The sequence below is a fragment of the Seriola dumerili genome, unplaced genomic scaffold (assembly GCF_002260705.1).
Source record: "Seriola dumerili isolate Sdu_G_001 unplaced genomic scaffold, Sdu_1.0 BDQW01001845.1, whole genome shotgun sequence".
Classification (NCBI taxonomy): Eukaryota; Metazoa; Chordata; class Actinopteri; order Carangiformes; family Carangidae; genus Seriola; species Seriola dumerili.
Window position 1 is genome coordinate 198,236 of NW_019176100.1, and position 24,855 is coordinate 223,090.

The window sequence follows — 24,855 nt, forward strand, 5'->3', positions numbered from 1 at the left end:
TTTAACCTCAGTCTTTTCTTTTCTAGCTATCAAAAACATTTTTACAAAATCCTCCTTTTAAAACGATTCAGCCGTAGAAAATTAAAAAGTCAAGCAGGACAAAGCTTCCTCAAAAACCCATGGAGTTAACGTTAGCTTAACTAGCAACAACAGTTAAGCTAATGTTAGCTAGTGGATAGTTGACATTTCAGTCAGCAAAAATCAACAGTTACCGGCTAGAAATGAGACACCTGCTTTTTTATCTACCTCTGTCTGAAATCAAGGACCCATTGTTTAAAAAAAAATACAAAGAAATATAAGTGGTAAATGTCTGTTGTAGATAATGTATGTAAATATTTGCTAATGTAGCTAATATACAACAACAATGTAGCTAATATTGTAGCTAATATTTACTCAAGGACTGTACTTCTTTTCACAGTTGTAGCTACTAGTTGCTTTATATATTAAGATCCTTTATGCACAAAAGTTCATAAAATATGAGTTCTTGTTATGACTAATAGTCTATTAAACTACCACATAGTTACTTAACCAATTAACAAACAACAACAATTGGCAAACATTTTGTGATTGGTTGGAGTAGTTTTAAAGCAAGCAAGCTTCTCAAATGTGACATTTGCTTTTTTCCTTTTGGATTATTTTAATAATTGTAATCAATTTTAATAATTTTGAAGTTTGTTTAAAAAAGATTTTGTGAAGGTTTCACTGTTTTATGAAATTTTACAACCTATCAATTAGTTGAATCAGTTAATTGAGAAAATAACCAAGACATTAATCCATGATGATAATAATCAATAATCACACTGTCACTTGCTACTTACACATTACATAATAATAATTTAATGATACAGTATAGGCTATTCTTTGCATTAATACTTTAAGTACATTTTCCAGATTACAATTACATAATTCAACTGAAGTAAAATTTTCAATCAAAAACTTTTATTTTTACAGTGTGGTATCGGTGCTTTTCTTCAAATAAAGGATCTGAATAATTCTTCCAGAGCTGGTTATCATTGCACACTGCAGATGTAATGTGTGAAAGCGGAAAGCTTGACCGGCAAAGCAACAGTAACTACGGAAGGCAAACGGTCATTTACTGTGAATATAGTTAGTAATGTGAACAGGATGAGGTCAAACCAGCGACCTGCCTTATATTTAGAATGAGTCACCTTTATTAAGACTAGGTCTGCCCAAGCAGGAAGTAGCCAAAGACAGAGCGAGCATTACAGCTGCTGGTCCTGCTGTGTTGCTTTGGCTACTGGGCTGCAGTGGTGATAATGACCGGTGACAGTCTGCCAGTCCAAACCAAAATAGGGTTTCCATGGTGCTGGTGAAACCAGAACCCAAACACAGGGAATCACGTCTCTGGTTGTGAGTAATATGGGCTCAGAGCAGCTGGAGGATTTCTCCGCTGGGCTGAGATTTAGCAGGAAAAGTGAGTGAAAGTGAAAGGACTCTTGTCCAGCTTGACCAGCATGCCGAGTTTTCTGACTCAATGGAACGATACTCAAAATGAAACAAGTAGAGGATCGAAAATTCCCACAGAACGAGGTGGAGTTTGATCGGTTGAAAGAAAAAGAAAGAAGAAATTTCGACAGACATTTATAATCAGTTCCTGCAATGTGGAGTGGAAGATGTAGAAGAATATATACCTAATTTATATGATTATTATTATTTGATTATTTCATCCTGTATAAATGTGAGCAGTTCCCCAACTTAACTCTTCATATGTCAACAGTTAGCTCGCCCCCGTTCTCATGATCTGGTTTTAACTAATGCTGAAGCAATTAGCCAATCTGAAATGCCAGGTATTTGCTGCTTTCAGCTTCTTAAACATGAGGATTCACTGTTTTTCTCTGTCTCATGTCGCCATGTATTGACCCACATTTGGTTTTGGACAAAACAAGCTAAAGTTTACTTCTAATTTACACATTTCTGTGTGTGCACAGCTTCAACAGACACAATATGACACGTTAATTAGTGTACATTCCCTATTAAATAAACAGATTGCTTGATAAAAGAAACAAAATAATTAGTTGCAGCCCTTCTTTGAGATGGTAATAAATTCAGAGTCTCTGTCTCTTTGTAGTCATTGTTTTCTCTGTCTCAGATATGAACTGGGAACCAACTGCAACATGAAAGCAAATTATGACTTTCAGCTGCGACACAAACACAATGGACAATCTCGTTTAATCTCACTCATACAGCTCAAAGCCTGTTCCGTGACCTAAGCCAAACTGAACATATGATACTGCCTTATCGCACATTACACACGCACACACACGGCCTTTTGTGGCAGGTCGTAACCTTTCATCATTAGCATACAGCTGTGAGGCTGAGCCCCAGAGCGACTCCAGTTCCAGCTTAATCAATATTCAAACATGTCTGATCCCGGCGTTTGCCAGTAAAGAGAAAAGGACGGATTGGAAGGGGAGGTAAACAGGAGATTGAAGCGAACGTTGAACTCGACCAGCAGAGTTTAATGAGCCTGCAGTTGCTCAGGGACGAGATAAAGCGCTGGAGGCCGTGCAGCTGCAGAACCCACCGTCTGTCTGCCGTGCATTCCCCTGAGACTGACCCCCCAGCACGCCACAAAGGAACAAAACCCACTGCAGATTCTTTCTCCTCATTTCACCCGACAGGAGGGTCCTGACCCCTCCCTCCCCTCTCCCAGCCCTCCACAAGTCATTCACTTCTCTCTGGATGTCTCTTTCTTTTCTAAAGGGAGGGTACGTTCCACACAAGCCCACAGTCAGCCCTCTATTGACAGAGGGGACAAGTGCAGGGTGAGGGCTTTGTTATTGCCAGGACCCCACCCTGCTGGTTTTCCCCAGTAAAGAGCAGGTTGGAGAGCTGCTGCACGAAGATGTACCCCCAGGAGAGGCTCGTCTCTAGAAGCCACAGGGGGGCCCCCAGGACGGATAGAGCCGGAGGAAAAGAAAAAAACAGGGAACAGGCAAGGGGAGAATAGCAGGGGAGAGGAGAGAGAAGGGTGATTAGCTCCAGCGCTGCCTAATCTAATCAGCGCGCATGACTACCCCATAGTGTAGCGTGGAGGACGGGGTGGGGGCGTGGAAGGGGGGGGGGGGGGTGGGGGGGGGGCACGTAAGGACCAAGAAAGTTTGGTGAAGTATCATTGGGAGAGCGATGGAGGGTTTGGAGAGTTGAATCAAGAGCAGAACCAGGAGGTCACAAGGGAAAAGGTCATCACGTGACGGCTGCTGGACGCCGTCACATTTCACACGGGTGTGAAACGACTCGAACGTCGTTTTACTCTCTGACAAGACGAACAACAACTGGAACAGGAACAGTTTGATCCTAGAAGCTGATGAACCAGGTGAAGAGGTGAGGCATGAGTATGAGTAGGCTGCCACCTTCTCCTAGGTAGTCCAATAACAAAGTGCACTCCCTGGTCTGAGTTTACCATGTGAGGTCATTTCATGAATCGGATTGGAGTTGTAACGAGCCGGAAAACATCCAGTTTAACTCTCAGACACTTTGCGTGTTTTCACACCTGCACTTTTTAATCTGGTTAAACCAAAACCTGGTTCGTTTCCACCTCGGTACGATTCGTTTGGTGTGAAAATTGCACTTGGGTGCGGAACAAAACAATCAAATCACGACCCTTTTGATCAGTCCGGTCCCAAACTTCCTGTGTTTACTTCCTGCTCCAGCCAAACAATCTGACCAATGAGAGGAGAGAACCCTCTCATCTGGTTTGTAATGATGCATTTTAGTTCACTTGAATTTTTCTGTGTGTGAAAGCAAATCGAACCGAAGGGGAAAAGTTTACAAACTCATCAACAACAAATATTTAAAAGGTTTGTTAAATATTGATCAGTCATAATCCATTATTTTCTGTTTATTGCTAAATACAAAGTGCTGTGAGAGAATCTCATGCACAGGTTTGTCCAATAAGACAAAGACACTGTTTCATCAGGGAGCTCACCGTTTCATTAACCACAGCATAGATTTGAGGTGATCTCGCCACGCCCTCCTGAGGCTGTCACTTTTTATTCAACATTAAACTACCGTTTAAAAGAGGGTGAAAAACGTTAGAATTACATTTTGTATCTGTAATAATTTGTTCACATTAGCAGCAGGCTGTGCATTGGTCTGCAGCGAGGAGGGTTCGCAAAATGCTTCGTCCACCGTACGCACTGTTGCCCTGTCAGCTGACTACGCTTCCGCTGTGTTCTTTGCTGATGGAAAATTAAGAAAACTAACGAGAGCCATGCTGAACAGAAGTAATGTGTGGAAGCTCTGTGGATGAATAACTGTGGATAAAGAGGGTAAGGCTGTTTGCTGACTCCGACTCGAGGAAGGCAGCAGAGGCACCGCAAATAAACGAAACAACATGAATTCAACAATGTAGTTTAGGACACAGCTGGCTACGTGGGTAGAGTTTGAAGTCATTTGACCTAATTACGGGTTAGCTTCAAGTTATTTGAACATGATTTTTTTTTTTTTTTTTGAAAAAGTGACATCCCTAATTCAGACAACAAAAGAAAAGTGTTCATGAACAAAGCATCTCCTTTTGCAAACCTTTCCAGATCCGGTGAAACTGCTCCATTAAACAGAAACCAGCTCGGACACACGGCTGCTTTTAATTCACTCAGAAAAACTTTCTTTTAGAAGCTTGGAACGGAAAACCTTATAACGTAATGTGACCCAGTTAAGATTTGTCTGAATTTTTAAGACTGTCCTTCCTCGCATTACGTCAGTTTTATGGTCAAATAAACAATCTTTAAGGTAACGAGATGCATATTAAGAAAAGAAAAAAAACTTTGTGATGTGTTGGTTTCATTAGAGCAACTTCCTGGATGCTCCCGTTGAAAGTTTTATTGACCGCACTCACTGAGAGACAAAAGAACACTGTGGGGTGAAATAATGACCAAGAAAAAAAACGCTGACTGTCAAAAACAGATGTTGCTGCTCCGTGTACAAGTGCAACAGTTACAGTAGTCTGAAGAAATATGGAGCAAATAAACCAGCCTTGTTATCAGGGCCATCTACTCTGAAGGATATCCACAGTGGGGCTTTGCTGTAACAAACTGTATTCCAGATGTGGGTCCCAGCTGGCCGGAGTCATCTGGTTTAACCTCTGACCCCAGGAGCAGCAGTTCAATTAGTGGATTTCACACTCTGGTCATGGCGACACTACGGTCCCGGCTTTGGTTTCAAGTGCACACCGACAGTGACCGGGTCTGATTTCCATCAACACACCACTCAGCGATATTTACACTCACAGACTCATAAAAGTGAGTGTTTATTTAGGATCCGAACGCACGGAGAAGATGTAGATATGAAAACAGCCCCGACTCCAGGAGAAATACACTGACCAATCCCATTAAACTGCAGCCAGGATCCTGGATTAATGACAAAAGCACGGCCATCAAAGCTCGGAGAAGCACGAAAGGCAGATGATGTGGTCTGCATGAATGGGTTAGCAGTTAAACTTTTGTTTTATTTTTTTTGCATTAAAAGTATCGCCAGCTGCATCATCTGCACCGGGCAAAAAAGAAAAAGGGAGGCTGGTAATATTTTTTCCATGCTTTGAAAGTTTACCATTCTGTTTAGGGAGACTTTAAAGACGTTTTCCAAAGCATCTGCGCTGCCCAGCTGCCAAGGGAGAGAAACTCGTGTATTTTTTTTGTGTTTCTTGTGGCCTAAACGGAGGAAGAGGAGCGTTCTGCGGGGTCGTAATGAATGAAGCTCAGGCCTTTAAATGGGGCCAAACACGGAGCCCTGAGGGACCACGTGCACTGGCAACCCCTGACTCCACCAACAACCAACTGCCATCTTTAATCCTAGCCACTCATCCAGTGATGACATAAGCGTCATTAAACATCTGAAGCTCAGTTGCGTGCCCTTTAAAAAAAAAAAAAAAAGACAGAAATTACAAAATTGGCTCAAGCTAATTACAGAATATAGACTCGTAACCAAGACCACACAGTGGCTGCGCTGCTGCTGCTGCTTCACAGCTGGTAATTAAGTGACAACAATACACTGAGCTACAACAATTCAGCACGTTCAGACTTAAGCTATAGTGACATGTATAGTGTTAATCTACAAGCGGAGAGAGCGAAATCCACGTGGAAAAAGACAGATCATATGGTTCTGATGTTTCCTACCGCAATGAATCAGTGACTGAGGTTTGGAGCAAGAGTCGCCCGTGAACACTTTCTATGAAAACTTCTGCAATAAAGAGAATCACGTGTGGAAAAAAATAATAATTAAACACTGATTGTTGGGGGGAGGAAACAGCAAAGTAGGGCTTTCCTCACGCAAAACACACAACACTGTCCCCGACTCTGGTTACACACTGGTCCAAAAAAAAAAAAAAAGAAGGTGTCTGCCCTCAGGAGACCTTTCTCTTTCACACACAAACACTGGTTTACAGGTGAGACCAGTTCTCGGGTTTACTGTTGAAACACAACACGAAGACAAAGACTGAGAAGAAGAATCTGAAAGAATCTGTGTCGCACTTATGTCAAGCCCATCGACACACTTTAAACCTTAGACCTTCAATAAGTCCACTTGAAATCAGCAGGTGTTTGGGGTTAACGAGGCTTTTGATTCAGTTTCTTTATGGAAAAAATAAGAAAATGTTAACGAGTGTCACAAAGAAAAACAAAAACCAATACTTCTGTGAGATTCTCAGCTGTTTCTTACGTGACAGTGAACTGAATATCTTTGGGTTTTGGAGCTTTAGCTTTGCAAAGAAACGTTAAAAAATAAAAAAAATTAACCTGAGCTCTGGGAAACTGTGATTCACATTTATTTTTCACCATTTTCTGCCAATTTAGAGACAAAAACAAGATATTCAATGTTTCATATGAGTGAGTTTTCCATCTTGAATGAGACTTTTACTGGGTAATGATGCACATAGTGTCAGAAAATAGATAAATAAAAGAAAGGAAGTGGGTTTTTAAGTTGAATTTTGCACAGAACTATAGACTACAACTGATGCTTCCTGGAGGTCAAACCGTTTTGATAATGAATTATTCCTTTAAGTCAATTTTAAGCTTCTGAAATGTGAAAATCTGCTGCTTTTTCTCGTCTCATCATCATGTTGCATTTACTGTTTGTTGGACTTTTGATGACAGGAGTCCAACTTGCACCATGTGCATTAAAGTTTTGTTAACACGTAAATGATTTAAAACTACATTAATGGAGGAATTAAATGTCTGACCGATGAGTGAGAACACATTAGGGTCATAATGAGCTGCTTTGCCTGGCAGAGCATCAGTCTGCTCGGCTTTCCTGCCACGAGTTTTTCCCTCAGAGCTCTGGAAGAAAACCGCACAGCAACAAAAGTGGATGAAACTTGGATGAAAGTCTCAGTATCTGTTTCCGAGTTTCTCCGACAGAGACTGGCTTCACGGGCAGACAATCTCTCTACACTATCAGCTTAAGAAAAAGAGGTGATTTCTCCAGTTTCCCTGGTTGTTTAGGTGCCGCAGCTACTTACGTGTAACTGCTGTCTGTGCGTTTTTAGAAGCGACGCCTCTGAAATCCACCGAGGGTTTTTTTTTGTGCCGGATCTTCTTCTGCGTCTCTTTTCTCTGAGGTTTGTGCAGAGTTGAGGTTGAGCTTGTCGGACTCGATCCTGACTTAATTTTTTCTTCCCCCTCTCTCTCTCTCTCTCTCTCTCTCTCTCTCAGAGTCTCTTCTTCATCCTCCACGTTTTCTCCGGGACCGCAGAAGAATGAATGGCTGGCTGCAGGCTGCAGGCTGCTGGCTGCGTCCCCCCTCCGCCCAGACAGAACTACTGTTGGGATGGGGAGTGACTGCTCCGGTAGCTCCCTCCCCCACCCGCCAATCACCGCCTCTCTGCGACTCGTGCTGCACTCACGAGAGTAAATTATTTATTTAATGACACTATATGTGCTCAGGAACCACGCGGGTGACCACCACTGCGATGGAGGCTAAGTTAAAGTAAAATTCAAGTTTTTGTATTTTACAGTTTGTGCTGCTTCACGCCACATCTGCACAAGACAGGTATCTAACATCTGGAGTCAGCAGTTACTCTGTTGATTAAGGCTTAACATGCAAAACATAACCTCGAAGACATAATGCATCATCATAGATTAAACTCAACAGTATAGTCATTATTATTATCTTCCACTTCCGCACATGCATCTAAATTAAAAACCCAGGGCGTACACTTACATACTTACATTTTCTATATTATGAGGAGTTTTATTTTTCGTTCAGAACTTTTACTCACAATTTAGTATTTTACCACTTTACCTATTTTTTTTACTTTAGTAGCCTAAAGCAGTGGTTCTCAAAGTGGGGTTCAGGGACCCCCAGGGGTCCTTGAAGAAGCAACAAGAGGAATAATTCATTTTCACTATAATTCCATCCATAAGTAAAACAATAACAGAATATATGACAATGTTGTTCATAAGTTTCAAACACTTTCTGTAATAAAACATCTAAAAGCAGTTCAGGGTCCTTGACTCTGAGAACCACAGGCCTGAAGGAGCTGAGGATGTTTTTTCCTCTTCTGAAATTCATCATTTACTTTCAGATGGAATAAAGAAATCAAAAACTTCTTAGTCTTATCTTCACGACTGATTACCACACCCCCTCTGTAAAGACGAGCGTTACTTGATCGTTTGGGTTCTCTACATGTCTAATCCTCTCTGGATCGGAGTCTTAACCTTTACCGGAGGCTAACAGCTGAGCTAAAGACCCTCTGCAGATTGTTCACATTCTGAAGGCTCCGTCTAATTCAGGTCCAACACGTCGGCCTATGTGCTGCACAGCAGAAAGCCATACTTAGCATTATTTCCAGACATGTGTCTATGCATGCGCCATCTCCCATTCCCAGTCTCAAGTCTTCTATTGTGGCCAAACTCAATGGAAATACACGGCGCCTGTGTTGTAGAAGACGGTGTGAGGAGGTGCAGCCGGTAGAGCAGAAACGGTGCCAAACAACAACTTTTGTACGCTCGTGTTCGGTTTGCACGACAGCGAGCGAGTGTGAATGGACTATTTTGAGAGTGTTGTGACTGGGAGGCCAACAACTGGTGCCAGGACCTCGGTGCCCTCTTATTTGTGCTCCTTGGTCAGTCAAATGAGACTTGAATGGAGTGAAAACACAGGGGAGTCTCATGACTTGGTTGGGGAGTTTCTGGCTAAACAACTCTGCAGTTATTGACAATAATAACAGCCCTGATGTTATCCACCCAGTTCCTGGGATCATTGTTACTCCCGGTGACCTTTGGGTTGATGGTCAGACTGAAAGAACAATAGTCTGCAGCAGAAATACTCCAGTTTCCTCTAATACATGACTGATTACTCCAATAATCAGTGGTCTGAGCTTCATGAGTTACAGACATGACTGGACTTTAAAAAAGTAAAATGACATGTTTAAAACTCGCCACGCACGTTGTGAAAATGCCACTACAACACCAGACATGGCCACTTTGAATCTAACTGAGTTAAGTGTTAAGAACCTTAAAATGAACCAGCTGAAATCATCATATCCAGCTACCAGGAGGGTAACTGGAAAAAAAAGAAAATCAATCACACAACAAACTGAGCAGTGGATAAACACTTTCTCTGAGTTTAAAGACTTTGTTACGCAACGATTGATCGTTATTGTCACTCCTCCCATTAACACAGAAACACAGCTCTGGAGTTTTCATTAAAGTTAAATACGACTTGTTTAATCCAAATTTCCTGGACTCAAAACACCTTTTAAATTATCGTAGTGGACCCGTTTTACTATTGTTGTTGTGGTGATCGTCACGTGACAAAAGCTTCGGCCATCATTGCTCTCACAAGACAGGAGGTTTTAATACGTCCTCAGAGCGGCGCTACGTCTTCAGTGCAGACTGGAAGCTGCAAACCGGGGCTAGCCAGTTAGCGTGCTAACTTCAGTAGAAGAAAAGATGCGATAGAGACGAGAGTCAACACTGGTGCTGCTTTCCACATCTGGAGACAGCTGTTGGTGAGTAAAGGAATGAAGTTTGATACTGACCTCACAACCTTTCTTCTAGACTGCTAATGCTGACGATGGCTATGTAGCAATAGCAAAAACTTGCATATACCACCTTTAATTTCCCTTGTTAATTATTCTGGGAGATTTTAAGATTTCACACAAATAAAATTAACTTTAATATAAATATTAAATATAATTATAAACTGTATGTTGTTGCAGAATAACATACCACAGAATTAACTGTAAGGTGTTTTTTTTATTAAAGAAAATGCACAAAGCAAATGTGATGAATCATATGAAAGTTGCTCTTAAAAAGTAGGAGTTAGTCATTTGATAAATGTGTCTCGTTGCTTCGTGTTGGTCTTAGATCATTTTCAAGTGTAATTCTTCAGAGTTTGGTAAATACAGGCCCAGATGTTTTGACGGTGAGCACATGTGGGACACAGAGACGGATGCCACCCTTGATTTTCCTCTCTGGTACGTCCACGAGGAGAGACTGAAGGTCTCCCGTCAGTGAAGTGGGACTGGAATTCCAAACAAGATTGTGTCTGTGTGTCTGTGCTGCGCTGCCTGTGAAAACAGATTAAAATCATACTGACCAGTGCAGCCAGGAATGTGTTGAACCTTGAGCCTGAAGGGGGGAAATCCGACAGCTCATCACACCTAACAAAAAGTGTGCGGGAGACCACCACAGAGCATGACGTGATTAAGAGAGAAAAAGAAACTGGTGCAGATCACATTCAACAAACCTGGAGCTCAGTTACTGTGTTGATAACAAAAATAATGACACTTATCTAGTGGTGGAAGAAGCTGTACTGAAGTCAAAGTCAAAGTTCACTGACAGCAAAATGTAATTAAAGAATCAAAAGCACAAATACTCGTAATGGAGAAGGAACTTTTATCACATGACAGGTGAGGTGATGTGACCGCTATGAGATGTTTGCAGGCAGTCTGGGTCAGGTTATACTGAAATTTTGTCAAGGGTTGGGTCTGGATTAAGGTCCGCATCCGGATCCAGATTTGACCCATTGATCATGTGGGACCTTATATATTAATAATGTACCGAGAGGGATGAAATGTGAGGAAATTCTGCTTTTGGTTGACGAGGTAGGACAAAGAAATCATATAATAAAAGAGAGATAAAATTGATTGGCTCCACCCTGTAAGGATGAGCAGTGTGGCTGATGGATGGATGGATGGGAAGAGAGGAAAAAAAAAAAGTCGTGTCACATCCTATCAAATACTCAAATGCAAATAATAGACTGAAATACTATTATTACCACGAGCCAGAGAACAGAGGCAGACTGCAGTCATCAAGGATCTATTCTTAACCAGCTCCTCACACCTCTGCAGCTCTCTGTCATTTAAGAGAGTTTTTATGTCAAAAGAAGTTTGACAAATTGTTTTTATTTTTAAATTCTTAAGTGAAGGATTTCTATTTTTATCTTTAACTGAAGTCCACAGTTTTACTTTTAACCGTCTGATGAATCCGAGCCCTGAACCTCGTGCCGTCTTGTCATATCTCTACGCCGTCATATCTCTCAGGGAGGCACTCACAGCCATCTCCACAGCTGAAACAACAGAGCGTGAGGGGTTCGGGGCGACGTCAGGGCCGGTGGATCCGCTGTGTTGATTCAGCAGAGGAGTGTGTTTGTCACTCTGTGAGGCAGACTTCACAGGGGCCGTCAGAGCGCAGGATTAAGTGTGAAAAACACACCAAAACCACCTTTGAAAAGTATGAGGAGGAGACGAGTTGTGACACCGCCGAGGTTGGCTGATCATAATGACAGGGAGGGAGGGAGGGAGGGAGGAGGAGGGGGAGGGAGGAGGAGGAGGGGGAGGAGGGGGTAAGATGGAATAACTTGTCAGGAGGGGCGAGTTCACCACAGAGCGGGTATGAGGAGTGTGAGAGCGGTCTGCAGCCGAGCTCAGAAAACTCGCAGGCCTCGGTTTTAGGTGAATGCTGAGCCGTGGCAACGTCTAATTAAATGATTAAATTATCCCATCATGCTGAAGTGCAGAGTTTTGATTGCAGAGTAAACTAACAGTACAAGCTAGTGACAAATTTATAGCCTCAGCAGCATGAGAAGTGTTTTCTCAGAAACGTAAAATAATCATGTGGTACACTGGTCGTCATCCATTACCAAAATCCCTGTTTAAATAAATTCTGTTTAACAGCCACTCTGGGTTTTAAAGCACATACACACTTGTACGAGTTCATACAGTCACTCGATGTAAAATTAGAAAACCGCCTATTGTTAAAAAGACACAATAATTGACAAAAAAAATGTAGATTAGATTTTAGATTTAAAAATTTAAGCGAGTATCTGGCACCACGCAGTCGCCTGGGGGCCGGCCATATGGGACGACTGGGAAGGAATAAATAATTCAGGTGAACACGACCTAAAATCTCCTCTCATCAATTAAGCATCAAAGTTCAATCTGGGCCTTGGACGAGAAACAATCCCAGCTAAAGGTCCGCTTACTTCCTTTTTTCCCAAGGCTTTAAATCACAGCTGTTAAGACACAGGTTATCAAAACCATCTCCACGACAACTGAGCAAAATCCGCCCACTGATGAAGACCGTGTTATACGGCTGAAAGCTCTGGAAAAATTAATTAAAAGATTAATTTGTCACACTACTCGTTAATGCTTTCTTAATTTACGACATAGTTTCCAAACATCCTTAAAGGAACAGTTCAACAATTTCAACAGTGTTAGCTCGTCATGTCAATCTGAGCTGTTAGCGTAGCTTAGCATAAAAACTGCAAACAGGGGACACAGCTAAATGTCCCAGCAGCTAGTTAACATGTTATATAAATAAAAAATAGTATGTATAAAAACGGCAAGTTGTGGTTTTATGTGCTGAATTATTTCTTTGCCAGATGCAGTGACTGTTTTTTCTAATGTAAATAAAACCATTAATTATTGTTTACACTTAAATAAACCTCAGGTTTTGCAACGAGCAAACAAAACAAGCTGTACTGTGCTAACTTCAGGGAAGCTTATGGCCCTTTGTTTCCTCACTGTTAGACAGAGCTAAGCTAGTCGTTTCCCCCTGTTCGCAGCCTTCCAAATAAAAACCAAACATTACACAAACTCATTTTGTTTCCTTCCTTTTTCTAAATGTATGAAAATCTAAATTCATATGAAAAATGTCGTAAAAATCCCAGAACTTCCCTTTAATGTCAACAATAATATAATATACTTTGTAATATAATATATATAATATAATAAAGAGCCTTATCAAACAATTTCCCCAAAATGTTCCTATTCCTTTAAGCGTCTCTCTGTCTCTATAAGAGGAGTCTGGTTGTGAAAAGCAGCAGCCTCACATTATCTCCAGCTCAGCGAAGGAGTATCATGTGATATTCTACTGTACAAACAGCAAAGACCAGCTCAGACCAGACTCCGACACGAAGAACTGGTCTGATAAACACAAACACAAACACATCTATACAGGAAACCGACTCCAGTGACATAACTATACCTGCTGATGTCGGACGGCTCCAGCGGTGTTGTTTGCTTTGCTCAGCTGCCAATCAATTCACAGCAGCGGGTTAAGGGTCACAGCCCACATTAGGACGGGGCCGCCCACTCTCTGCAGGGAGCATTTCCTGTGGTAGTCTGCATGCTGCTGCCAGTGGGAGGTCAAACACCAAGGGGCTAAAGGTCAAACAGGGTGTATGTATTAAGGAAATTAGTTTCTCCCACTCAGACTCCAAATATGCAAATGACCCGTTTGGAAGTAACTGAATTTTACCTTTTAACCTGCTCGTTCTCTATCGCGGTTTTGACTTCAGTATATGGAACAACATCAGCAGCACAGAAGATATTTGACCTTAAACAACTTTATCCTTCATGAGAACGATACATTCATGAATGACGGGCATGTGGGAGTTATTTCTGAAGCCATAACATATGAGATGCCTGAAGTCCACAAGAAATTCCTCACATTTTCAGCCTCGAAAAGCAGAAATACACCGCTAACCGCTAACTCATTTAGCACCTACTCATCGTTAACTTAGAGGCAACGATGAGGGAAACAAGCGAGCTGAAGAAGACCACTTTTAATTAGCTGTATACTGTTCAAACTGTCCACACATTCATAATTTTCAGTCTGTTTTACAAACATTTTTACCACATCTTACCCTGTTTATGATGTATTTCTTATAGCTAATCTTAATCTACAACCCGTTGACACTTACAAACAGTGGTGTGCACAATTACTAAAAAACAAACAAAACAAAAAAGTAGAGCACAGCTCATTTAAAGCGCATTTAAAATCTGCAATAAGTGATATTTTTGGCCACTTGCCACAGTAGCATGTGTAAATCAGACATTTGCTGTCCTTTTAGCCATGTTTTGGTCTCCATCACCCCCCATCAGTGACTGTGATTCGGTTACACATCGTTCTGTACTCAAAAGTTAAGGAAGAAATTGTTACCAGTCACTTCATCAATTGTCAATATAAAAAAATATTGATTAGTGCAGCTCTCCTGTGCAATCCTTAAAAAGCTCAAAAATATCTTCACCATTGTTTAATGGGTGAAATATTTTTCTCAAGACTCTGATATTTCTGTGCAGCTTTGTGTCTGACTCATTCCAGACGCCCGCGGCTTCTCAACAGCAGAAAAACGAAGTGCAAATACCTGAAACAGCGGGGAGACAGTCTTTACAAATCAGCAGCATGTGTAGCTAACACGGTTTACGCAATCGCTATCGACCTGGGACGCAGAGATCGATCTGTCAGTCACTTTGTGAATGACACGACCTGCCGAGCTTCTGCTTTGGTTGTTGAGAAAAAAAGAAAGCAACTGAAAATATTTTCCTTTAAAAAACCTGAGCGATCTGATTTAGAGGCTTGAAATATTTGGTTGATGGAATAAAATGTCTTTTAGATCGACCGACATTACATTAAATCATCATTCAGTAAAAAATAAAAAATAAAAAGTTCTCCACAGAAGAGATTCCTGCTGTAATTCACAGCAAACACAGTTAAAACAAAGTGCTTCATAATGTTCATCACCGTCACCTCCGGCTAAGCCCAGGGTCCCCAGGCTCCCGTGGGGCCCGGGTCACACCTGGGGTCTTCATCTGGGAAGTTTATGGGCAAAGCGTTTTTCTGGTGGTGGCGGAGCCGACTGAGGAGATGATCCACCACTGTGGGGAACTGAGCAGACACTTCCACCCTCTCCTCTGGATCCTTTTCTATATTAAACAGCATCACAGACTTCAGTGGATCCCGTTCGGAGGGAGTCGACTCGGAGCCGTTGTGGCCGGGCCGCGGGAACCAGACGTCGCAACCTGGAGGAGACAAGATGGAGGACATGAGTATTTTCATTTTATGCTTCTTTATACTTTTACTCAACCGCATATTGTGTTTTCTACTGGACTACATTTACGTTTCACATGAACATTTTATATTAAAAGAAAAACACATGATGAGCTTGGGTCACCTCGGTGGCCTTAGTCCTTTCCGGTGGCCGGGTTCGAGTCCGACCCGTGGCCCTTTCCTGCACGATATCCCCTCTCTCTCTCTCTCTCTCTCTCTCTCCCTCTCTCTCTCTCCCTCTCTCTCTCTCTACAACTTTCCTGTCTCTCTCTCCTCTAACTATGATTGTAATAAAGGCAAAAAATGCCTGAAAAACAACTTATAATGAGCTTATAAAAAATAAATAAAAAAACATTTTTAGCTTGTGGCCTCTTACCAAAAAAAATGTTGGGGCTCCTTGTTTATAAAATGTAAAAAATAATAATGAAAAGAGACCAAAGTGACATCTTGAAAAACCAGTTTTGACTGGCCAACAGTCAACAGATATTTCATTAACTGTCATACGACATAAAGACAAGCAGCAAATCTTCACTTATGAGAATCTAGAACCAGCAAATGTTTGGTACTTTTGCTTTGATTATCAAAATAGCTGCTGATTGATCAACTTCTAAACTTCTCAGGAGGTCTCATTAAAATAACTGACTGAGGCACAAAGATGTGAAACTGAAAATATTTCCTCTCCCATTAATCATCTAACAACCTCTCAGATTCTTCCTGTCTCTGTTGATACTTTAAGTACTTTCACTTAAGTAGGAAAGGAGCGTTTTTCCAATAACATATAGGTACTTTTACTCAAGGACTTCGTCACCGCTGATGAGCAGAGATAAGACGTCAGTGTGTGTCTGTTGCATACATGTGCTTGATTTTCCACTTCCACTTTAGACTAAACATGTCATTATGGGCGACAGAAGATACTGACCTGGGTAGCCAGTCAGCAGCTTCCAGTTTGAGGATCGAATGGCGGCGTGAATGGACACATTGAAGCCGGAGTTGGCCCGGGAGTCTCCGCTGACCACCTGAGCCAAAGTTAACCGACGCTCCCTGCCAGGGCCTGACAGAGAGCACAGGACAGAGCTGATCGTGGAGGTCATCCATATTTAAAAAATAAAATAGAATCTGCTGATTAAGGCGATACAGGACGCCCTGTGTAAACGATACCAGTTGGTAGACTGGCACCAAATCTGAGCGCATACCTGGAAATTACAGTCAGTATCAAGTGAAAGCAAATACATCAGGATGAAAGACTTCATTTTGTGCTGCCAAATCAGTAGAGAAACAGCTGGAATTAAGTGGTTGAAAAAATTGCTGAAAACAAAAAAACACATTCAAAACAATCCTTCACTTTTAAGACCAGAAGTTGTTTTACATGTGAATTTCCTCAAACACGTGGGTTGGAAGAATGTGACAAATACGGCGGTAATGTGGTCGACTCAGCACCAGTCTCCGATGTCTGCCAAGCACAATGAATAATTTGCCCGTTGCTGCAGTTGGGCAGACTTGAAGACAGTAAGCAAAGGAGGAACAAGGGTCACAGTTACCAATTGGCATGATTTTACCCGTTTCACAAGGCGAGAGTAAATAATTCATCCTTGTTCTGATGGTGTCCAGAAATCTCCGCAGCCTCCTGCCATGAGCTATTTCTGTTCTTACGGAAAATGTCTCCCAGAAGTCGAGCACACATGTCTACGTTTGGCCTTGCGAGTGTTCTCAGGTTCACGCAAGCGCTTGACCCCGACAATGTGGTCCTGATTAGCTCAGATTTGCGAAGTGATTTCGGCCTCCTGTCGCTGTCAAAAACAAGTATTGCCTCACATTCTTTGCATATAGACAAATGCTCCAATGTTGGAGCTGGTTTTTTATAGAGTCGATTCCACCACAGCGACATGTCGGGAGAATTAAATCATTTCCGATCTCAGGGTTTTTTTGTTTTTTTTTTGCGACCACATGATAAAAAGCTGCGACGTTGAATTCGTCACTGATGATTGCACAAATCACATGTGGGAATCTTAATTGCTGTCACATGCATTAGGCCCGGCAACGCGATCCCTGAACCAGATTCAGTCTCGAATCCTTACATAAGAACGCGGTGTTGACGTGGCGCCAGATTCAGGTGTTCACACTGTTACGTTAGCCGGCGGGATGACGGATGATTTGGGCTCTGCAAACATCAGGGTTTGATTTATTTCAGGGGTTCCTCTTCCACTCTTGCTTCTTTAAGCAAAGGGGCTTCAATCCCCAACAGACGCTCCGTCCATTTCTCACCCTCTCCTCAGAGCAGGCCTCGCTCATCTGGACCCGCAGCAGGAGGATCCACAAAAAACGAGAGAGAAAGGGGGGGAGGAGAGGGGGAGGAACAGTGGGAAGAGACCCTGAGAGAGCAGGGAAATTGCTAGAAGGAGAGCGGAGGAGTGCGGAGGGGAAATTTGGGGGTGATTTAAGGTTTGGGCCAAGTCCAGGGTCTCTCTCTCTCTGTGTCTCTCTCTCTCTGTGTCTCTCTCTCTCTCTCTCTCTGTGTCTCTCTCTCTCTCTCTCTCTCTCTCTCAACAAGCGAGAACTTCAGGGACCCCTCTGTGACCCATTTTAGTTAGGATCCCTCTTCTCACACTGAGCGAGGGCAGAGACGAGGGATTTCGAAAAAGCGACTTGAAAGGAGAAAGTATGTAAAAGAAAAAAAAAAAAAGGGGGACTCTGTCTTTTTATGAGCTAAATAGAGAAAACCCAAAGAAGGAACGTGGAGAGCGAGTTTCCAAAGAGAGGCCGGGTTAATAGGAAAGAGGGGAAAGAAAGAAGAGAGGAATGCGCTGAAGGAGGCTGGTTGTCACTGTGGTGGTTGACAATAAAGATTCAAACATAAAACACGAGGGCGAGGGCTTGTAAAGCAGCAGTGTTGTTTTCACTGGGTCCTCTTATCATACGAATGATTTACATGGTAATGACCAGGAGTAAACTTTGAGGAGAATTTGAGGACCTCTGGCTTAAGCTGTGTAAACAGTCGGGTCTCAGAGACGCGATAAATCGGTGACCGGACTTTCCAAAGACTTATTCATCAAACAGAGGCTTTGGATTTATTCCCAGTAGGTCTCGGCCACTTCTTGGACATTAGAGGAAAGAGAAAGTAAATTTGCATTAATTCAGTTTCATTTTCATCACAGTTTACTGGTACTGACAGCAGTTTAACCCTGTTTTAGCTTCTTTCAGCTCATTGTTTTTGGTTTTACAGCCTGAACCTTTAATGTTTTAGTTTTAAAATACACTAAGACGCCTGTCCACACCTAAGCACCTAAAACTGAGACTTTTGAAACGCTGCCAGCTTTGTTTTAGTTTGAACAGTTATGTGAGTTGCAGTCTGGACGGGGGAAAAATTGAGACCTTTGGAAACGATGACGTAGCAGCTGCTCGTAGTATTTTCTGCAACTTATCAACTGCAGAATCGACAATCTGCTTCCTGTTTACACCGGCTCGCACGTAGAACGAACAGCACACACACAAAGTTAGCCAGAAAGAGCCAGATATTTCCCCCCGGGGATGGTGGAGACCAAAAACAGAGATAAAAGGAAGGCTAATAGTTCAACTTATATTCACAAGGTGGCTCCAAATGAACGATTACTTTCCCCTGTGTCTGCTGGATGTGCAGACAGGCAACTGTCGCCTCCATATCAACCTCATAAGAGGATTACATGACTGTACTAATGCAAGCCTGCAAGCGAGTATCTTCCCCCGATCCCACCCTGTCGAGTAGCTTTGGAAACCCCGCCCCCGACACCTCTCCTATGTTGGATTACAAAGGTCCCAATAAGATTTCTGTTGTGACTTTCACCTTTCACAGAACCTTTACAGTGGATCAAAAGCTACACATCCGCTCTCTTGAGGACAATCGTGGTACATCTGTGAAACATTTCAGTACAAAAATGTACTCCCCCTATACCTCTGCTATTTTTAAATGTACAACCAATGTGCAGCATCCTCCACAAAGTCAGAAATAGTGACCTCAGACCAGGAGCCCGCTACCTCCTCAGAGATGGCAGTGGGTTTGGTTCACCTAATATTACGTGGTGTAGACAAGTACGAGACCACTTTGTCTCATAGTGAAAAAAAAAAAAAGGCAGTCACAAGACCCATTTCCTGGAAACCTCCCTGCAATCACAGTTTAAACTGGACACACACACACACCCTGCCCTCAAACGTCAACAAGCTCAGATTTCAACAGTGTTGACTGACCACAGCTTCACCAGTGACTGATTACATCATCAACCTTGTGTTATCAGCGTTCCTCAGATGAAAAAACAAAAACACCGTTTTCCGTGATACAGTAGCCACAAAACAACAAAACCAAAATGTGAGAACAAAATAACTTTCATTGATAAAATAAATGTTCTTAAACAATTCACCTAACTTTTGTATAGAAGGGGAAGAAGTTTCATTTTAATTAGAGACTTAATTGGACATCCACTGACGATTGGCTAGACACCATGTGAGATCAGCCACAAACAGAATCACCACACACACACATTTTTTTCAGACACTCATAATAAACATAACGTGGGTTTCTAATAGGTTAATGTGAGTTCAGTCGAATGTTATGCAACGTGCTATTCTTAGGGCCCCAGTCTGTTTTAACTTGCGTCAATTGGATTCACGATGTCTTGCTGTTTGTGAATACCGGCGTCTAACAATGAAGCCTTGATACTCGTTGGGAAAAGAGAGAGAGACAACAACATGAGAAAAGAAGAACACAAGTCCCACAATGCCCCGAGACGAGGAGAGGGAACACAAGGTTTCCATCACCTCAACATCCTTTATCAAATTGTCGCCTTCACTGGAAGATGAAATTACGGTTTAGGAGATTTGCACGTGTCTTTACAGGTTTCCTCCCACAGTCCAAAAACATGCATCTTAGGTCAACTGGTGACTTTAAATTGCCTGTAGGAGTGAAAAGGCTGTCTGTTTATATTTGGGAGGCTCCAGCCCCCCCCAGCGTCCATCTATACATAGATAATGGGTAGATGGATGGAATTTAAACTAGTGGTTTCCAACCTGGTGAGAGGTCACCAGATATTTAAAAGGGATGCCGTTTACAGTCAGGATGATCATTAAAGTCACTGAGCTTCATCCTCTGGGAACCACGAATGTCTGTACAAATTTCATGCCGATCCATTTAAAATAAAATAAGAACACTCTCACACAGTCCGTGACTTTTGGATGTCTCTACAGACGCAGACGCCAACGTGGCGGTGCCGCTAGAGGAAAAGTCGGGAGATCACAAAGGTCATTGGGATTCATCCTCTGGGAAACATGAACGTCAGCACAAAATGTGGTGGAAATTCATCAAGGAAATTTGGAGATATTTCCCAGGATATGATGAAAACTAGGACCTGATGGTGGCCCCAGGAAAAGTCTGAGGATCTCCAGAGTCATTGGGATTCATCCTCTGGGAAACATCAATGTCTTCACAAAATTTCACGCCAATCCATCCCCTAGGTGTTGAGATATTTCAGTCTGGACCAAAAAGAGGCTCCATAACCTCATATCTAGATTTGAAATCTGCAATTTCTCTAAACAAGTGACACATTTGGTGGAATCTGGGGATGGTTTCGTTCACTTCCTGTATTTCATGTGCAGTTTTGAAACACATAAACACAAGACTCGTTATCAAAACCAGGACACAAACTAGGTTTCCAAGAGCAAGTTGATTTACATAAAGAAGTGAAATGATCTCAGACTATTGGCAGGATTTTGCAGCTCTGAATATGTTTAACAGTGAAGTGATGGGATCTCTGCAGCTCGGGTCGGCCAATGTTTGTGTTTCACAAGCTCCTATTTCAAAATTCATGTCAAAATTCTCTCTTCACCAGGTCTGGATGAGAGCATATACACTCTACATAAATACACACTCAAAACAACACAGGGCAGTCAGAGGTTTCCACTTTTTCCAAAGAAGAGCGTCTTAGTTCTTAATCTTATACGCAGAGCTGAGAGGAATCATCTTTTTTCAAGCAAAAAATGCCAAATATTCTCTCGCTGCAGCTTCTGGAGTTGTTTCTTTTCACTGTTTAATATCATTGTAACCTGATAATCTTTGAGTTTCAGCCTGTTGGTTGGAAAAATAAGACGTCTTTTTGGGCTTTGTTGCGATGGACATTCCTTAAAATTGCACGACATTTCACAGCCTAAGCCATTAACTGATTAATTGACAAATAATATGCAAATTATACGCTATGATCCTACTCATGTGTTGTGATGTGATGTGCAGTGAAAACGTGAACTTACACGGAGCGATATCATTGTACAGAGGGTCGATGTTGTGCAGCAGCTCCACTCTGGGTGAGGCGAACCCTTTGCTGCAACATAAAGGCAGTGTTAGTCTTAAACATATGGAGATACACACACACACACACAAACACACACACACACACACACACACAATGATGTCTGACTCATGCACTGTAAAATCCACTGGGATCTGTAAATCTGAACCAGCTGGCCGATGTTCACCAGGCGGTCATGTGCTCTGACCGCACTCCCACCACAGAGAAAACGCACCGCTCTCGCTGACCACAGTGTCTGATAACACAACTAAAATAACTCTCGCTCTCTGCCGCCTGCCCTACTGTTCTGGTTTCATTAGGTTTTCTCTTTATTTCCACCGGTCGAGCTGTCAGGCCGCTGCTTTCTGTAACGGGCAGGGAGAATACACACCAAAATGAAACCGTGCGGCGGTGCAAACAAACGGCAGTTTGTGTTCCCCCCGTGTTGTTGTGTCGCTCACACGGCAACGCCAGCAGCCAGCGGTCAGCTGATTTGCGTCAGCCAATGGAGTCAAGTGGAGGCTGTGAGTAGTAGTTTGTGGTCCAGGCTAAGCCTTGATTTTCTGCTGGGGCTCTGCTGCAGCCCTCAATTTCACCTCCTTCATTGTGTCCACATTTAGTTTACAAATATAATGTGTCAGTCAAACGGGACTCAGTGACAGCTGGTGTGATGATCCCTGCACAAACTACCATGTAAAAACAGACTTATCATATCAGCTCTCTAAAACATAGAAATACAACTACACACGTACAGTAATTACAACATCCCAGGATTGTCGCAACATGAAAGGATTTGCAGCAAAATCTAATTAGCTGATCCAAAAGCAGGGTTTGATAGAGGTGGAGGTGTGGGATGAAGAGGGGATAGGGGAAAAAAACAAGAGGGATGGAGGGACTACTGATTTGTGTGAGAATGACTGATGGAATTTCCTTCTCTTTGAGCTCCCATTGCCACAGTAACAAAGGGCTTATTGAAGGAGCAGGAGCTCCTACAAGAAAAAGACGCTGGGTCAGGGAGACAGGCAGAGGGAGTTGGAGCGAGGAGCGCTGATTGGGGGGGCACAAAGAGAGGGCAGGCTGTCAAACTGGAGAGCTGGTATCGCTCACGCTGTAAACGCAGGCCACAGGCCGAACCTGCCACCCAAGAAACACTCCCAGCTGTGAGTTCAAAGTCCCCGGCTCTGTGAAAAAACCTCCGGCCCCCGGCTCACCTGATTGTGTTCCAGACGTCGAATCCGTCCAGGGGCTTTGTGGTGTTGGTGCTCCCGCCTGCCAGGCCAACGAGCGTCGGCAGCCAATCAGAGACGTGGATCAGTTCGCGGCTGACGGTTCCGGGTCGTTCGAGTAGCGGGCCGGCGACAAATCCGACTCCCCGGACTCCACCTTCCCACAGTGACCACTTCCTGCCTCGCAGTGGCCAGTTGCTGCCGCCGGTCAGTGTCTGACCTCCGTTATCTGTCAAACAACCAGAAGACAGAGACTAGATAAGGGATTTTAAATCAGAAAATATAAAGATAAAAGCTTAAATAGAGTGTATAAGAGTCTACAGCTACGCTAGTCCCACCTACATCATCTTCTGGGGACCACGAACGCTTCTATAAGATTTCATGACAATCCATCCAGCAGTTGTTGAGATATTTCACTTGATAATTAAAACATTGACCTGCTTGTGGAACTGGATGAAACAATCAGAGGATCACCGAAGTCATTACGCTTCATCTTCTGGGGACCATGAATGGCTGAAAAAAACTTTTACGGCAATCCTACACAAGAGTTGGCGAGATATTTTGATAAAAAACCAGATATCTCCACCTCATGGTGGCACTAGGGGAAAAGCAGGGGATCACCAAAGTCGGTATGTTTCATCTTCTGGGGACCACGAATGCCTTTACAAAAGCGTCATGGCAATCCATCCAGCAGTTGTTGAGATACTGGACCACAGTGGTGGACTGACTAACACCGCCAACACACACTTAGCGAGGATAAAAACAAATGATCTAAGACATTAAACAAATCCAGCGATGTTCATCCATCTGTCTCCCCTGCTGGACAAAAACTCCTGCACAGCGTCCAACCATTACACAAGTGCACACACACACACACACACACACACACAGGCAGTTAGACCGACTGTCATCATCCCAGTCAGCCAGTCCAGTATAAACACACTTGACCAATCGCATCCAGCCAGGGCTCCCCTTTCAGCGGCGGAGTGTCATGCAAGTCCAGGAAGTAGTCTGTGTCAATTCCCGAACTGTTCTGGAAAAGACCGTCTGCTCCTTAATGCCTTTCCAAGCTGCTCCGGCTCTCTGCAGGCCAATACCCCCACCACCCCCACCATCACACACACACACACACACACCCACTCCCCACCCAACCCCTGCACACTTTCACTGGAGCTCATATCTATTTGCTTACAGTAGAGAGAACTTTGTCGTAAAGGAACAACTTCAGGGCTCATTTCCTTCCTGTTAAGTCTGACACATGTGAGTCAACAAAAAACATGTTGACCACGAGAAAAAGTCCAATTTTAAGAGCTGGAAAAACAAAAAGACTAATAAAGCCACTGATTTTCCATATTCGGATAACTACTTTCCGTAAACGGATGATTATTGATTTATGAACTATATTCTGGTCCCAGCAGAGATTACGTAACCGGTACATCACATTTACACAGTTTTTTTTTTTTTTTTTTGAGTCTTTTACTTCAGTGTCAAATCAGCAGAGTCAGTGTCTGCACAGCACATGGCTGGCTGAATCCACCGAGGTCAGAGCCAAGCAAATGTGTGGAAGAACAATGAAACAGGCAACCTACCGCAGCCCAGCACAGGCATAAAAACCTCTCACTTTACTTTCACAGCATTGTTCCTGTCCTCTAATTACCCTTTTAAACCCCCCCCTCCCAAAACCCCTAAAAATAACCCTCAAAGGAGTTACCTACTTCAGATGCAATTCATTAGAAGCTCCACATGTGGAAACCAGTGAGTAGGCACATGTTTAGATGGTGGTTTTTAAGCCTCGACCTGGCCTTGTTATGTTCTCCACCGAAAGGTTTATAAGATGGATATTTTTCAGGATTCAACAGAACTGAGACTCCAGTGGTGAAGGTGAAGACATGAGCCAAGTGGAGTCTACCTTCTTTCTGTAAATCTCCACATCCTGCTGCCACGGTGATCCTGACACCAGCACACAAACCCCTGTTACAACAATTACAACAGAACACTGCTCTCTAGTGGACATACGGAGTATTACAGTTG

General features: G+C 42.9%; 1 protein-coding gene across 4 annotated transcripts in view; it reads right to left on the reverse strand.

Moving 5' to 3' along the window:
- arsb (arylsulfatase B) overlaps positions 1–24,855 on the reverse strand; it is a 54,159-nt gene that overhangs the window by 25,273 nt on the left and 4,031 nt on the right. Inside the window, exons 5-9 of one of the 4 annotated variants that reach the window (XR_002665840.1) lie at positions 22,810–23,053; positions 21,561–21,631; positions 16,213–16,344; positions 13,722–15,265; positions 13,594–13,624 (exon numbers count right to left, since the gene is read on the reverse strand). Coding sequence is in view for 3 of the 4 variants with exons in the window: in XM_022768780.1 (XP_022624501.1) it covers positions 15,000–15,265; positions 16,213–16,344; positions 21,561–21,631; positions 22,810–23,053 (713 nt within the window). In the remaining variant the exon portion in view is untranslated. Of the gene's footprint in view, positions 1–10,199; positions 10,529–11,842; positions 15,266–16,212; positions 16,345–21,560; positions 21,632–22,809; positions 23,054–24,855 lie in introns of those variants that run through there. The other 3 variants (XM_022768780.1, XM_022768781.1, XM_022768782.1) reach the window with 3 other exon arrangements.